This window comes from Gigantopelta aegis, chromosome 9 (assembly GCF_016097555.1).
Source record: "Gigantopelta aegis isolate Gae_Host chromosome 9, Gae_host_genome, whole genome shotgun sequence".
Classification (NCBI taxonomy): domain Eukaryota; kingdom Metazoa; phylum Mollusca; class Gastropoda; order Neomphalida; family Peltospiridae; genus Gigantopelta; species Gigantopelta aegis.
In genome coordinates, this window is record NC_054707.1 from 83,764,499 (window position 1) to 83,779,961 (window position 15,463).

Consider the following 15,463-nt stretch of genomic DNA (forward strand, 5'->3'; position numbering starts at 1 on the left):
TATATGGGAGGGGGAGGGGGGGGGGGGACAGCCAATAGTTTTATTCCATCGTTGAAAAAGTCTGCGTACCACCTGAAAATCCCAAACTCGGCCCCTGTAATTTATAATTATTATACATGCAGTTTTAATTGTAGTTGCACTGAAATAATTGTTCTGGTTAGTTTATGATAATGACATTTTGAGGGTGTTTGGGCACAGGCATATATCTATCACATATTATTGATACTATTAAAATAAGTAGACACAGTTGGAAAGATGATTTATGAAAAGAGCTTAAAATTGCTTATTTTTGTGAAGAGGATATTGCTACCAATTAGGGTTGCAATGATGCAGAAATGTGACGCGTATTGTGTTAAACATGGTTTCCATAAGGTATGGGATTTATCAACCACCACAAGTGGCATGATAGTGGTTAATCTGGATTTACTTTCCAACATAATCATCTCCCATCCAGAGAGAGTTTGACCTGTTCAATGGGGAGGTCATATGGCCAGTATACAAACTTCTATCTTGCTTACGGTATACCACTAATAACTTGTATCATGCAACCATGCCTCCTATTGACCTGATAACCTCTACTGATAAATCCAAGTGTTATCTTGTCACTAGGAAATGAGTTGTGCGCATGATGGATGTTTGCTCAATTTTTAGGTAGATCGTTTTCTCATTTTCAAACATCCATTTACAGCAATAATTGTTGAACTGCATAAATAAATATAACATTTACACTTCGTGTGTCATAAAATTACCTCTTATTTTTCAATTCTCCATTTTTTTGCTCCTTTTCGGAACTAGCTAGCGTTTGAATTAAACATTTTGAAACAAAAAAGCAAGTAGCTTCCTAGAAATAATGTTTATATTGAAACAGCGTCTGACGTCACAGTAACCAGCACCTAGCGATGTAGATCTTCTTTAAGTCACACATAAACTTGAGTTTATTGTCACAGAAAAAGGTACAAAAATTGTAATGTTGTGACACAACAGACTGAAATATAATCAAAGTATTTTATTTAAAATTTGGAAACACTTAACTTTTAGGCTGGCTATACCATTCCCAAGATGTTTTCTGGAAACTGCTATTGTCCAACTTCTGGTAGTAATTTCTACACGATAAAAGTAACAGTTTCTATACCGCTTTTGACTGAAACATGTTACAAAACTATAACTTGAAAGAGGTTGCATGATACAAAAACATCAGGTTATTACGTTTTGATATCGTGCTTATTTGGCTCGGTTCGATAACGGTGCAACAGGTTCGCTGAAAGTCGTCTTTTACAACGTTATCTAAACCTCGCTATATAACCACGATATCAAAACGTAGTAACCTGATATTCTATATGTATCCTGGCCAGTCAAGACAATCGAGCCGTGTGCCGAGGATTGTTTTGCTTATATTGGCACAACACTAAACACAACACTATCATCTGGGTTTTGAACGGCAGTAAAGGAAAGGAATATTTGTGATGATTATGTCCAAAATGGTCATCTCAACAAGCCCTTGTATACCCCTTGCAGTTGAAAACTAGCTGGATGTAAATACTAGTGCTACATTAGTTTGGATCCAAGTGTTTGACAGTACATATTATCAAGTACTGGTTAAAGTGATTCTACTTTTGTAAAACACTCCACTGGCGAATGCTATGCGAATCTGTGCAGTAGGTTCGAAACCTGCCAACTGACACTTGGTGTTTTTAAATATTGTACATCGTCATCAGACATTAGTTGGGTCCACCAACGGTGGTCATACTACATTATTATTATTAAGTGGTTTAACGTGTCCATATACCACTATGGTTTCGAACACGCCTATCCAGAGTCCGGCCTCCGATAGGATCGGGGGTCGGACTCGGGACAGGGATTGTCATACTACAAATCACTGCACCTCAAGTGAGGTCTGACTCGGGACAGGGATTGTCATACTACAAATGACTGCACCTCAAGTGAGGTCTGACTCGGGACAGGGATTGTCATACTACAAATGACTGCACCTCAAGTGAGGTCTGACTCGGGACAGGGATTGTCATACTACAAATGACTGCACCTCAAGTGAGGTCTGACTCGGGACAGGGATTGTCATACTACAAATGACTGCACCTCAAGTGAGGACTCCACATACTGTGGACAGTAGATGCTTTTATGAGCAGTCCAAGAAATCAATCTTTTAAAAATGGAGATTGGCTCCAGCAATCCCATGTTGATAAAAAGCAGTCAAACGAGTAATAAAATTCACATATTCTACTGACAAAAAACTTTAAAAAAAAAAAAATATCGTACATAATAAACACAAAACAAACACAAAACAAACACACCAATAATAATGGATGCCCTTTAAGGAATATTGTTTATTATCCAGAAACTGCAGTATTTTCCATGATTACAGACAATCACAATTAAGAGTTTTGCTAAATAAAACAATGTATTTATCTAAATGGAGACAGTGAATATACTCTACCCGTTTTCTGTCAACTGATGGGTTTTATAACTCAACTAAGTACACATGAGTAAAAGCATTCTTCAAAAGAGTCACCTTCATTGCTGCCATAATTATTTCACTGAAGTAAAATGATACATTTATACTTGTTCTTTTTCCTATTATTTTTGTTTCAGTTGTTAAGAAAAATATGTTTGTCACAATTTTTTTATGTTCTCCAATAAAATGTATACAACTGTGTTAGTAAAAATGTATGTCACAACAATGTACATATGTGAATTATTAAACAGTTAAAAATAAAATGTACCATACTTTTATTTCATCTTCATCTATAAAAATATTGGGAGGTTGTAACTTAACTTTAAACAAATCGGATAAAAATAATACAGTGGTACCCTCCTAAACCAGATCCTAACAAAATTGGATTCCTGTTAAAAACAATCTGGATTATTTCTCTATGTACTGTATATTGCTGTGTATTAGCCAACTCTTTTATACATTTCAATGTATTAAAGTCACGAGGAACTAGAACCTGTCTATTCTAAGAACCAGATGAATTGTCTGCACCAAAACAAAGATCCTTAATTAGTTAATTGGCAAGAACCAGATTGCTGTAAACAAAACTTAATTCAAGTTCAATAAAATCCCCGTTATGTGTGACCACTCGATGATGAGCTGTATCATCACAAGAATTAGAATAGCACAGACATTTCAATGGTCTGTACCACACACTGCATCATCACAAGAATTAGAATAGCACAGACATTTCAATGGTCTGTACCACACACTTCATCATCACAAGAATTAGAATAGCACAGACATTTCAATGGTCTGTACCACACACTGCATCATCACAACAATTAGAATAGATGTTTATTGATAAAAACAATTTACTGTCTTTAAAACAAATGGATTTACCAGCTTATTAGGTCATAACCCAATACTCTCGACAACAGACTCGCATAGATAATCAATTACTATTTAAACCGAATACAATGCTCTCAGTAAATCTATAGCATTGTCAAACACATGTACCATCGTTGGTGTTATTTAAATGAATCAAAGCTGTCATCACTGTGTATCGCTGAACAAAAATGATCGTTGTCAATATGTTTGTTAGTGCTAGATATGCTCTTGTTCCTGGATATTTGGTAATAGTTCTGTGATGGTGAATTCCAATTTACGACATTTCAAATGAGGGAAATAAATTCATGTATTTATAAACCCTGAATATACAGCATCTCTCTTGAAACCGGTTCCAAGGTGATCTGGTTTAAACAGGTTCCACTGTACTTCACTACCTATAAAATATCAATAACTATAGTTACTCCATCATTATTATAGTTTTTCTCTCTGGTCTAACAAACAATATCTGAGACAGGTATACAAAGCCAGTGAATGAAAACACTGGACAATACTCGTTACATCACATCACCTATTACTACCGGGGTATGTCCATATTTACCACAGGTATACAGATTTATAATATCTATTCAAAAACTAGATAACATAGTTCCAAAATATACATATTTTGCACAGGGTATGTGTGCCGTGATACTATAACATAGTTTAGTCTGTTCATTCATTGGTCAGGACAGTTAAAGACATGAAAGTTTTGCCCAAACCTAGACAAAATTAACATTCAATAAAAAGCTGTATTTCATACCCTTGTAATTACCCTACGACATACAAATAATATTGAGCATTCAGTCATATTATCAAATCTAGTACATTATCAGGTGGAAAGTGTAGCACTGTACCTCTATTACCATTGATTCTAAGCAGTTTCAAATTGCAAGGAAGATTTAGTTTACTTGCTCATTAACATGAACAAAATAAAAAAATAACATTTAATCAATGACAAATGAAGGAGAAATAAAGAATGATAAGTGATGCCTAAAATAGAATGTTCAACAAGTCGACAAAAACAAATATTGGTCACACATTAGAAATACAACAAAAACAAATAAATAAAAGTAAAAATGTCCTACACCATCCTACTACCTGGAAGCGTAATGCATTCCATGTTGTCATGCAGAAGAAAAGAAGCTGATTTAATTGTCCGGCTTTGTGTGAATTGCTCAATGTCGACTCAGTCTTTCAATGACATGTTGACTCACATGTTGACTCAGTCTTTCAAAGAGTTTTATTTGCCTGAATCATTTACAAGGTTAAAAATTACTCAGCTTGTTGAGTCAATTTGTTTTACAAAAAAATAAAATGCCAATAAACAATTTTAGTTACAATGACAATGTTAAATAGTTTTACTTGTAGAAACTGTTATAAACCATCAAACCAGGACAACTAAAGGTAATTAACATACTAGTATATGATATTAAAATCTGAGAGGAAAATGGCTATTACCTCCTTTGAAGGTAGGATCGTTCAATAAGAAGATTATGATAGATGTGAATATTCCAAAGTCGTCTATACATTACTAAACTTCATCATCTTTATTCAATCAAAATTCATTTATACCACAAACGTTTCATTTTGTGTTCAATAATTTAGAACTCTGGCCCACATTTTAATATCTTCTTGTATACTGTTAAGCTGTTCAATGATAATTATTAATTTAAATTATAATTTCGTGCTAAATTCATGAAACACTGACACACTGATGGTACTGGACTTTCTATGAATCCAACTGTGTACTTGTCAAGCTGAATTTCACCATTCAAACTGTTAAACTTCAACCTAAAACTATGTAATAAAAATTAAATAAAATCTTGTGAAGGGCAAAAAAAGTCATTCTAAATGATGTCTATAACTATCTATAAAGTGTATTATTAAAGCTGCTATTTTAAAATGTTAAAAGACTGTAGTGATAGTCTTCTTGCATAGTAAACTGATTGGCACGTAATAAATATACATATATAGCACTAGTAATGGTGGCTTTGGCTGGGTAATGACAGCTCTATAAGCTCTAAGTCGGATCCTTATCTTACTAAATTCCCTAAAGAAAACAAAAGAAGCCTCTTCTCTACCTTTCACCAGTTCACACCAAATATATTTATGTTTTTGTTTTTGTTTTTGGCATAGTGGATCAGGGTCTATCCTCTAAAAACAGCCCCATGTGAATAAATGCCTTCTACAGTGAGATAAATTACCCTCAGTTTGACTGGCAATAAGACTGTGTTTTGTACTGATATGACTGATCATCAACACTAAAACAATCATCATTATCATAAATAGACTGTATGCTGAACTGATATGAACCGGTCTAACAAAATCTAAGGAACGAAATCCTATTAAAGTTTTTAGCAGCTATGTAAACTATATGCAAATTAAAATAAAACTGAAAGTAATACATAAAAAATTGAGAAAAGTAGCTGACGACATTTGTTTTACAAACAATAAAAATTGAGCAAATATGCAAATTACAATATAATAACATTGACAGTCATGGAATATGGAACGTTCGGACCATTAACCCCATAATTTCCTTTTACTTATTCCAGTGCTAGTTTCTGGCTTTGTTTCACTCCGTGAGAAGGGTAAAGGTTCATTCTGGAACACATAGAATGCTCCAAAATGTTAGATGATATATATATATATATAATTGTCAATAGACTGAAAACAAAAACAACCATTAATAGGTTCCTATGTCACTGAATTTCACTGTTTTCATGTTGTCTTTTTAAATAAAAATTGTAAAATCTGGAAAAGCACAAAACACCAGGACCGAGTTCATCTAGACTGAGCAGAAAAACATCTGCTAGGCTGCTTTATGCACTTCATGTTAAACCAAATGGTCACGTCCGGAATTAATCAAATAGAATTAACGAAACATTAGTGTTGCAACATTTTACACTGGCAAATGTAATTTGGTAACGGCTAAAAAATAGTTAAAGATCAAGTTTTCGATGTACTGTGAAAAGTTTATCCAAAAATGGGTTACTGTACAATGAGATGACATGAACTTCAACAAAGAAAAGAAACCCCACGTTCGCACTGAGTAGAACCAGTTTCTAATGATAATTGGTTAGGGTTTTAATGTTATTTACCAAAACATAAAATTGAAAACAATTTGTCTTTTTATGTCAATAATAAGAGTTTATTGTGCTCTGTATTATGTGGAATTATGTTAGTGTGTACTTTATAAACATCTAATCGGAGGTTGGGTGGGGAAGGGAGGCACTGGCCCCTCAACTTTGAAGATAATGCACTGCCCCCAACTGAAAATCAAATCACCCCATTGCTAGTATGTTCCAATTCTTATGTATAGTAATACTACCCTAAAATATTTTAGCATTTCTCTGTTTTACTAGCTTTCAAACATAGAACCTTATAATGTGGTGCATACAACCAGTGTGCAATCATCTTTACATTACTATTGTTTTCTGGGAATTAGCTCCAATTGAGTTGTGAATATGAACAATCATATAAGCCCAATATTTACATTTAAAAAATCCTCCCACTCCAAAACAAATGGCAACAGAGTTACCTTATGAAGAAAAGAAAGAAAAATGTGTGAAACAAACTGAGGATGTTATAGCTGTGAGCTGTATGTTATTGTCAGGGCCGTTCCAGCTATGATTATAGGGGAGGATGGGCAGACTCCAAATGTAGTATCTTGTAACATATTTAGTCTTATTGTGTGGTAAGCCCTCCTTTGAAATCATGACTGGAAATGCCCTGATAAACAAAAGGGAATGTTTGCAGAGGCGAGCAAATTGGGCAGAAAGGCATTATGGGATACAATGTCGATGTACTTGATAAGTTGTGTATCAGCTTGGCATACAAATAATTCGAGATCATTTAAAACATGCATTCACAATATAACTTACAATGTATAAATGTGGACATATAAATTATATATATATATAATTTTCGAATGAGTGATTATGGCATATGTGTAATATTACTTTCTGTCCATATGGACAGACGTCAGTTGTGTGTTATGATCATCCTATAATACAATTAATTATTGCTTTTTTACACTTCTCTTATAAACTACCTATAATGCAGCAGTTCTTTCCAGCTACAGAAAAATAAGACATATTACATCTCATTTTCTGGCTGGATCGATCAACAGTACATGGAACAGATCAATACATAAAAATTATAAAACAACAAACAATGATCATGATAAAAATAATACACATATACATTTTTAAAGTACAATAAAACAATTGATTGCAAAGTGATTTACATTCAACTATGGCAAACTTCATGAAAAATGGCACACTAAATGTTTTTAAATTAAATATCCGATATATAATGTAAACAAATGAAGGCTTGTAAAGTATAACAACATGATATAAACTAAAAATTATAGTTTTAAAAATTCATCAAAATGTTTGTTTTGTTTATCAAGAAGTTAAAATAAAGTCTATTTGATTATAAATAAACTAAAATTGTTTAGTTTTTTTTAGCATTTTGTCTACAGTGTGGTGCTTGTACACCATTAAAAGGAGTTACTGGTATAAAAATATGCTAAACTGGCTGGTGTGTTGTGAAATAATTTCAGTTGTTAATGAGTATCAACCCATCATTAAGTCTTCTACTGAGTTTATTCAACCATCAGCAGAAGCCAAAATAAAATGATAAAATTAAGAATTTGTTTCTAATTTCAACTCTCTTTAATTCCAGCCACAAATTTAACAGTATCAAACAGAATTCTTCAAGTGCTCTAGGAAATAGTGAATAACTAGATTTTAAAAAAGATATCTTGTTTAACATTTTAATAGTCTGTGAGCCATTTGTAAGCAACACACACTTAATAGGTCAAGTGTCCTACGTGGAGCACTCCTACTTATCACACAGAGGTCATCACAAAAATGTAACACTACTAACAGTTTATCAACACCTAGTCCACATACAAATCTTCTCTATCCATAAAAAATTCATTTGTTCAAATTCAGAGCAAATTTCAGCAGACGTTTAACACAAACAAATGTTTTATAGTTTTATAAACCAGCTTTCATATAGTTCAAGTGTTTGGTTAAGAAGCAGTAAGAAAATAACAGTTAACAAATGTATACATTTTGCCAGACATTAAACAGCTAGAAGTGCCTATCCTACCACAATGCTATCAGTTTTGTTCTGTGTAGTTGAATGGTCGACAAGTTTAAAATGAACTGCCATATGACTGGCAATACTGACTGAAAACTGTGATCCAAATGGTACATACATCTTGGAATGATATCACTAATACAACCCTGACAAGTGTCCAACATTTGACAGGAGTCATTCTTAGGCAAACATGCAAAATCAAATACCTTCAAAACAATGAATGGAACTGACCTGATTTCAAACAAAATCTTCTTTTAAAACACTGGCTGAATACCCTCAACAGGTCTGCTAATAGTAACTCTATTAAACTGTCGAAACCATTAATTGAAAACTGTGTGTATCTATGTATGTGTATTAAACCTAACATTATATCAACTTGATCACAAAACAGAGGATACAGAGGCATCAAAGATATGTTTTCATTGACCAGACTAGGTGTTGTCTATTACCACGACTAAAAAAACAAAAGCAAGGAAAGACAAAAGGCTCCAATGGTCATGTGACAGTCACATGACAGACTCTAACAAACAGTGCTTTCACAGAAGAGTGCATCTGATCAACAGAACAATAACTAAGCCAGTAACAAGTCGCAGTAATTCACATGGTCATTTGGCACAGTTGTAATCAACCAAAAAAGAAATGTGTCTTTTCACAGCTACGTAATAATCCACTGTAGACAAATCAACAGTCGTACCAAAACCTTAATACAGTAATCAATCTATAAATTAAGTTCAGTGTTCATTCAGGGGAGACTTTAGGGGTGGGTGAGACCTATCATGTATCGGGGGAGGGGGATGGTGACATGACCCCTTCAACAGTGTTTTTAGTTAATATTGCTGAGAACAGCAGTGTTCAACTGTTGTTTTTCAATTTAGAGGAAGAAGACACCATATCCAGCAGTAACACTTTTGAATGCATCTGTGTGTATTTAAACATCACTTTTCTCACATACACATCCCCCTATACATCTGTGTGTATTTAAATATCAGATTTCTCACATCACATACACCCCCCTATATATCTGTGTGTATTTAAATATCAGTTTTCTCACATCACATACACCTCCCTATACATGTGTGTATTTAAATATCAGTTTTCTCACATACACACACCCCTAACAGCACACCTCTCTGAATCTACTCCCGAATTCTAATATTAGAAAACATTAACGACAACATGTACACCTGTACAAAAACAAATGCATTTAAAACTTGTACATAATGAGACATGTGCCAGTATTAATCTTAAATGTCTAATGTGATATGTACAATGAGGGCAGTGTATGTAACTACGGTTACGCTTAACATGTGATACAGTTCTGCACCTACAAAATGTATATGGTCCACAAAAAGGTAAGAGTATACAAGTATATAAATACTTTGATCAAACATGACTATTATAAACTTTACCCTCCAGATCTAGGTTTGGAGTCCGTCGTTGATTCAAACTAGCAGCCAGTGATATGAGATGGGAGATCAGACGCAGTCATGTCACATCCATGGCAGATTTCAAAACAAAACACAAAACTGTGTCTAATCACACACAGATGTTTGTAAGGAAAGGCCATTCTGTGCTGCAAAGTGTGGCGATTGTGAAGCCAACTGGGCACAATTCTTTTGCTGTCTAAATATTTCCCAATCCATGCCATTCAACAATTTACATCAAATTTATTAATTTTATGATTTAGCTGTTTATTGGGGACGTAATAAATTTGGATGACATATCAATGTCCTTTATTTGTAAAACATTTTTCATTGAAATGTGCCCAATAAAAATTGTTCAGTATGCATCCATTTAAGAATGATAGTATAGTGAAGAAATTTTACACTCTGTGTAAATATAACTTATAAGAAATATAAATTATTTTTGAAGGCATCAAATGATAATGTCAGTAATGTTAACTGCTTCATTTTGAAATCTTCCATTTTCAACAATCCTATCCTTACTTTAGGCAAGATAGCAGTGTCTAAGAATGAAAAACTGTTCCACTAGTTTTCATTAGTATGAATTATGGCAGCAAGATAATATGTAAAATCCGATGAGTTGACTTTAGGTGAAGATTATGTATAACCAGACACACACCAATACTTGTCCTAAAGTAAGGGAGACAATCTGCAGCTCTTATGGATGTGAGATCACTAAAGTTTGATCTGTCAAAGCAACTAATATGCTCAGATGATCATAATTAGTTTGTTTTTCAATGTTGATTGCTTGATTTATTATTTATTAAGTGATGATCTAAATGTAGAATAACAATCATAGAATTTGTTGCACATTTAGACAATTTACAGACAAGATTACTTATTTTAATTATAATAAAGTTCAGATCTTTTGATATTATGCTTACTAAAGAGATTTCTGAAGTATTTTTTAAAATAAAAATACCATTAAACAGCACAAAATAGTTTAGATTTTTCATCATCCTCATATAACAGAAATAACGATCTTAATTTTAAAAAACTTCTTTGCTTCTGATTGACCAACAAAATCAGGCCAATGAATGTTAAAAAATAATTATTTGTGAATTGTTTTCAGCACATCTGAAGAAAAAATAAGCAATCTGACGAAAACATATCATCATCTAAAAAAAAACCAATAGAAAAGACTGATCCACTAAGAGATCTTCCTGGAGCACCATGATCACATTTAGTAGATATGCAGTATATTATAGGAGGGAACTATGTCATCATGGCAACTAGGAGGAAGACATCTCCTCACCAACTGGCGCTGTGTTTCCGTAGCCCACATTTGAAGAATCGTTGTATGAATTGTCCATACTGCTGTCGGAATTACCATTGTTATCAAAGTCATTGTTTTCTACAAAACGCGATGTACTGTGGTGGTCGCCATTTTGACTCGATTCGTTCACAGGGGAATCCGTGCGGCCATTTGGCAAACTGTTGATGGGAGATCTCGACAGAAACTGAGACGGGTCAAAGCCAGTCGGCATAGCAGAACCCCTGCTGTCATCTCCTGAAAAACACAGAAATAAACACTAGACAATTAGCCTCCTCGTGTGTTTCTAACTAACAGAATGTTTAGGTAACAAGATGAAAATGAAAAAGTACATAAAAAATAAGCCATGAAATATTCATGATTTTATGTTATAGAAACCATACTATAAATGCCACATATATGTCCAGTTTTATCAGGTTTCTGGTTTCTTCAGGCTCCGGTAAACAGCGGTGTACCTATGGTATTGGCAGGTTTTTTACACATATAACATAAAGCAAACATTGCAAGTATCAGTGTGAAAATTGAACTAACCGTGCAAACCTTCGACGTATGTTGACCCCGACTCGCCGTACCAGACCCGGCGGACATCATGGCGTCTCGCCTTCATCAGAGACTTGTACTCAGAGATCCGCAACTTCTTACCATCCACGATACACGTCCTCTTGGGTCTCGGCCTGAAAATATACACACACAGTCAGTCAGTGAGTGAATGGGTGAGTGAATGGGTGAGTGAATGGGTGGGTGAGTGAGCGAGTGAGTGAATGGGTGAGTGAGTGAATGGGTGGGTGAGTGAGTGAGTGAATGGGTGGGTGAGTGAATGAGTGAGTGAATGAATGGGTGGGTGAGTGAGTGAATGGGTGAGTGAGTGAATGGGTGAGTGAGTGGGTGAGTTAGTGAGTGAATGGGTGAGTGAGTGGGTTAGTGAGTGAGTGAATGGGTGGGTGAGTGAATGGGTAAGTGAGTTAGTGAGTGGGTGAGTTAGTGAATGGGTGAGTTAGTGAGTGAATGGGTGAGTGAGTGAGTGAGTGAATACTGAATGGATACATTAAATGAACTGAACAAACTATTGAACTGAATAAATGAAATGGATGGATGAATGGATGGATAGATGAATATAAATGGATGGATGGATGGATGGATGAATAAATGAAATGGATAAATGGACAGATGGATAGATGGATGGATGGATAGATGGATGGATGAATAAATGAAATGGATGGATGGATGGATGGATGAATGGATGAATGGATAGATGGATGGACAAATGGATGGATAGATGGATTGATGAATAAATGAAATGGATGGATGGACAGATGGACAGACAGATGGATGGATGGATGGACAGAAGAATGAACAACAAATTATATGATTTGAATAAAAGAAATGGATGGATGAATGAAATGGATGTATAAAACATAATTATACTAATTATTTCTTAATTTCTTGAAACAGATTAGATTTCCCCTTCAATACCATTAAATATAAACCTTGTACAAAACAGGCACAAGACGTTAAGTATTTGTTATCAGTGTGTACCTGTATCTATAGTCAGGGTGTTTTTCTCTAAGTATTTGTTACCAGTGTGTACCTGTATCTATAGTCAGGGTGTTTTCCCTTAAGTATTTGTTACCAGTGTGTACCTGTATCTATAGTCAGGGTATTTTTCTCTAAGTATTTGTTACCAATGCGTACCTGTATCTATAGTCAGGGTGTTTTTCTCTAAGTATTTGTTACCAGTGTGTACCTGTATCTATAGTCAGGGTGTTCTTCTCTAAGTATTTGTTACCAGTGTGTACCTGTATCTATAGTCAGGGTGTTTTTCTTTATTTGTTACCAGTGTGTACCTGTATCTATAGTCAGAGTGTTTTTCTCTAAGTATTTGTTACCAGTGTGTACCTGTATCTATAGTCAAAGTGTTTTTCTCTAAGTATTTGTTACCAGTGTGTACCTGTATCTATAGTCAGGGTGTTTTTCTCTAAGTATTTGTTACCAGTGTGTACCTGTATCTATAGTCAGGGTGTTTTTCCATGTGAAGTTTGCTCAAACGAGACTGCTCTTCATAAAATGGCTGTTTCTCTGCATTGGTCATTGCTTTCCATTTGGCACCTAACAAAACAGATGGTAACAATAATGTATTGTCAGAATGGCGACAAAAAATAACAGATGCTAAATAATTTACTATCAGATTGCTGAAGGGTGTAAAAACATGAAAATAATGTTTCAGTGACAAGAAATGTTTTTAGCTAAATTATATATTATACACTTATGTATTAAACTAGCCATAAAATGTTCTATGAATTCATGACTTAATAATTACATGGGAAATCTTAACAGTGGTTTTTCAATATATATTATTTACCACACCATAAATAATATGAATAATGAGAATATTTACAATAGCTAGTATTTTACTGATACATGTATTTGAGTTGTGCGAATATTTACATACCTAGTATTTTACTGATATCTGAGTTGTGCAAATATTTACATACCTAGTATTTTACTGACATTTGAGTTGTGCAAATATTTACATACCTAGTATGTTACTGATATTTGAGTTGTGTGAATATTTACATACCTAGTATTTTACCGATATTTGAGTTGTGCGAATATTTACATACCTAGTATTTTACAGATATTTGAGTTGTGCGAATATTTACATACCTAGTATTTTACCGATATTTGAGTTGTGCGAATATTTACATACCTAGTATTTTACTGATATTTGAGTTGTGCATGTCTGGACAGGCTTTGAGAATCTTCCTCCTTTCTTCCCGTGCCCAAACCATGAATGCATTCATTGGTCGTTTGATATGTGGCCGGTTTGGATCCCCCTTATCACGTTGTGAACGGATAATTTTGGCACCAAACATTTTACCTGAAACAAAAGTTTTTAAATATAAATTTGGAATCCTTTTGCAACATGATTTTATAAAGCTAGAATTTCATGTGTATGATTGCTGCAAGCACATGCAGTTTGCTTATGACAAATTCCATATATTATATATATACAAAGAACTTTACTCACCTCCTCACTTTCCTTCCATCATCAGTAATTGGCTGTAAATTATGTCAGAGATGTGCAAACATGAGTTTAAGGCTATAGTGATTTCTGATTGGACTTGCTGCATAAGTATCCACATAAGGAAAGATAATTAAGCACCTAGACATATACAGGTATTCCAATTATCAGTTTTTTTACATAACACATAAATTTTCTGCTAAACAGATTTATTTCCCTTGGATTATAAATCTTTTATGTCAAAACACTTTTGAAACAAACTGTTTACCATGCGAAGTACATGTAATTCATTGAGATAAAGGTGAGTTAATTAATACTGACACTCTTCTGAATCAAGAGCTAAAGCGAACCTCAAATAAATACCAAATTTACAAAAGGTGATTAATTTATAGGTGTACAAACCTTAAACATGTTCATCATAGATTATTAAACATATATGGCTGTTAATAAGTTACACATGGCTAAAAGAAAAATACATTTGTAATTCCACTCATATTTATCAAGTTCGCTTCCATTGTAAAAAAATTCTTACTAAACGATGAAAATTACATATTAAATAAATTTTCTGCTTCTCAAGATCACTGTCTGTATATTCAGTATGTTTGTTGTTGTGCTTGTTTAGAGCAGCCCATATTGGATTTTACCTCCCAACAATTTCATACAGATAAAAAAGGATATACATTTATGTATACATATATTATATTATATTGTAAATATACAAATGTAAGGATGTACTGAAACACATTGCTAATATAGATACTGACATTATGAATAAGAAAATATATTCATTTTATAATTTTAGTCATTAAAGGGGTTGTGTTAGATTTTGAAATGTGTTACCATGGAGGAAACTGAGGCTATCTGTTTAAAGTTTTGTGACTGGCACTTACTCTGAAGGTGTTGGACATACGTCTCGTTGTCACCAGGTGACAGGGACTGTGGCTCATTGTTTGTGGCGAGTTGTTGCATGGTCGGCATCATTGATGCGCTGGTATACAGTGGGAGATGATGTAGACCGGGGAACACTGGACCATTCACAGATGCCAGCTGTCGAGCCAGCGCTTCCTGCACAAAACTCTCCTGGAATTATGGAAAATATTGTTACAAATATACTGTAGATTTCACGTACAGTATCTAAAAGAGCTCATTCAGTCACTAATACAGAATACAATATTTATTAATGTTACATAATGAACAGAAAATATGGATAGCAAATATCTGACAGCAGTCAATAAAGTTAATGAAAAGTGTAAATG

The 15,463-nt window shown here is 34.0% G+C and overlaps 1 protein-coding gene across 1 annotated transcript in view; it reads right to left on the bottom strand.

Moving 5' to 3' along the window:
- Nucleotides 1–2,312: 2,312 nt before the first annotated feature.
- LOC121381811 (transcription factor SOX-13-like) overlaps nt 2,313–15,463 on the bottom strand; it is a 76,283-nt gene continuing 63,132 nt past the window's right edge. The window contains exons 7-11 of the mRNA XM_041511167.1: nt 15,098–15,287; nt 13,893–14,063; nt 13,186–13,291; nt 11,717–11,859; nt 2,313–11,422 (exon numbers count right to left, since the gene is read on the bottom strand). Of these exons, the coding sequence (XP_041367101.1) occupies nt 11,145–11,422; nt 11,717–11,859; nt 13,186–13,291; nt 13,893–14,063; nt 15,098–15,287 (888 nt within the window). The 3' untranslated portion in view covers nt 2,313–11,144. The remainder of the gene's footprint in view (nt 11,423–11,716; nt 11,860–13,185; nt 13,292–13,892; nt 14,064–15,097; nt 15,288–15,463) is intronic.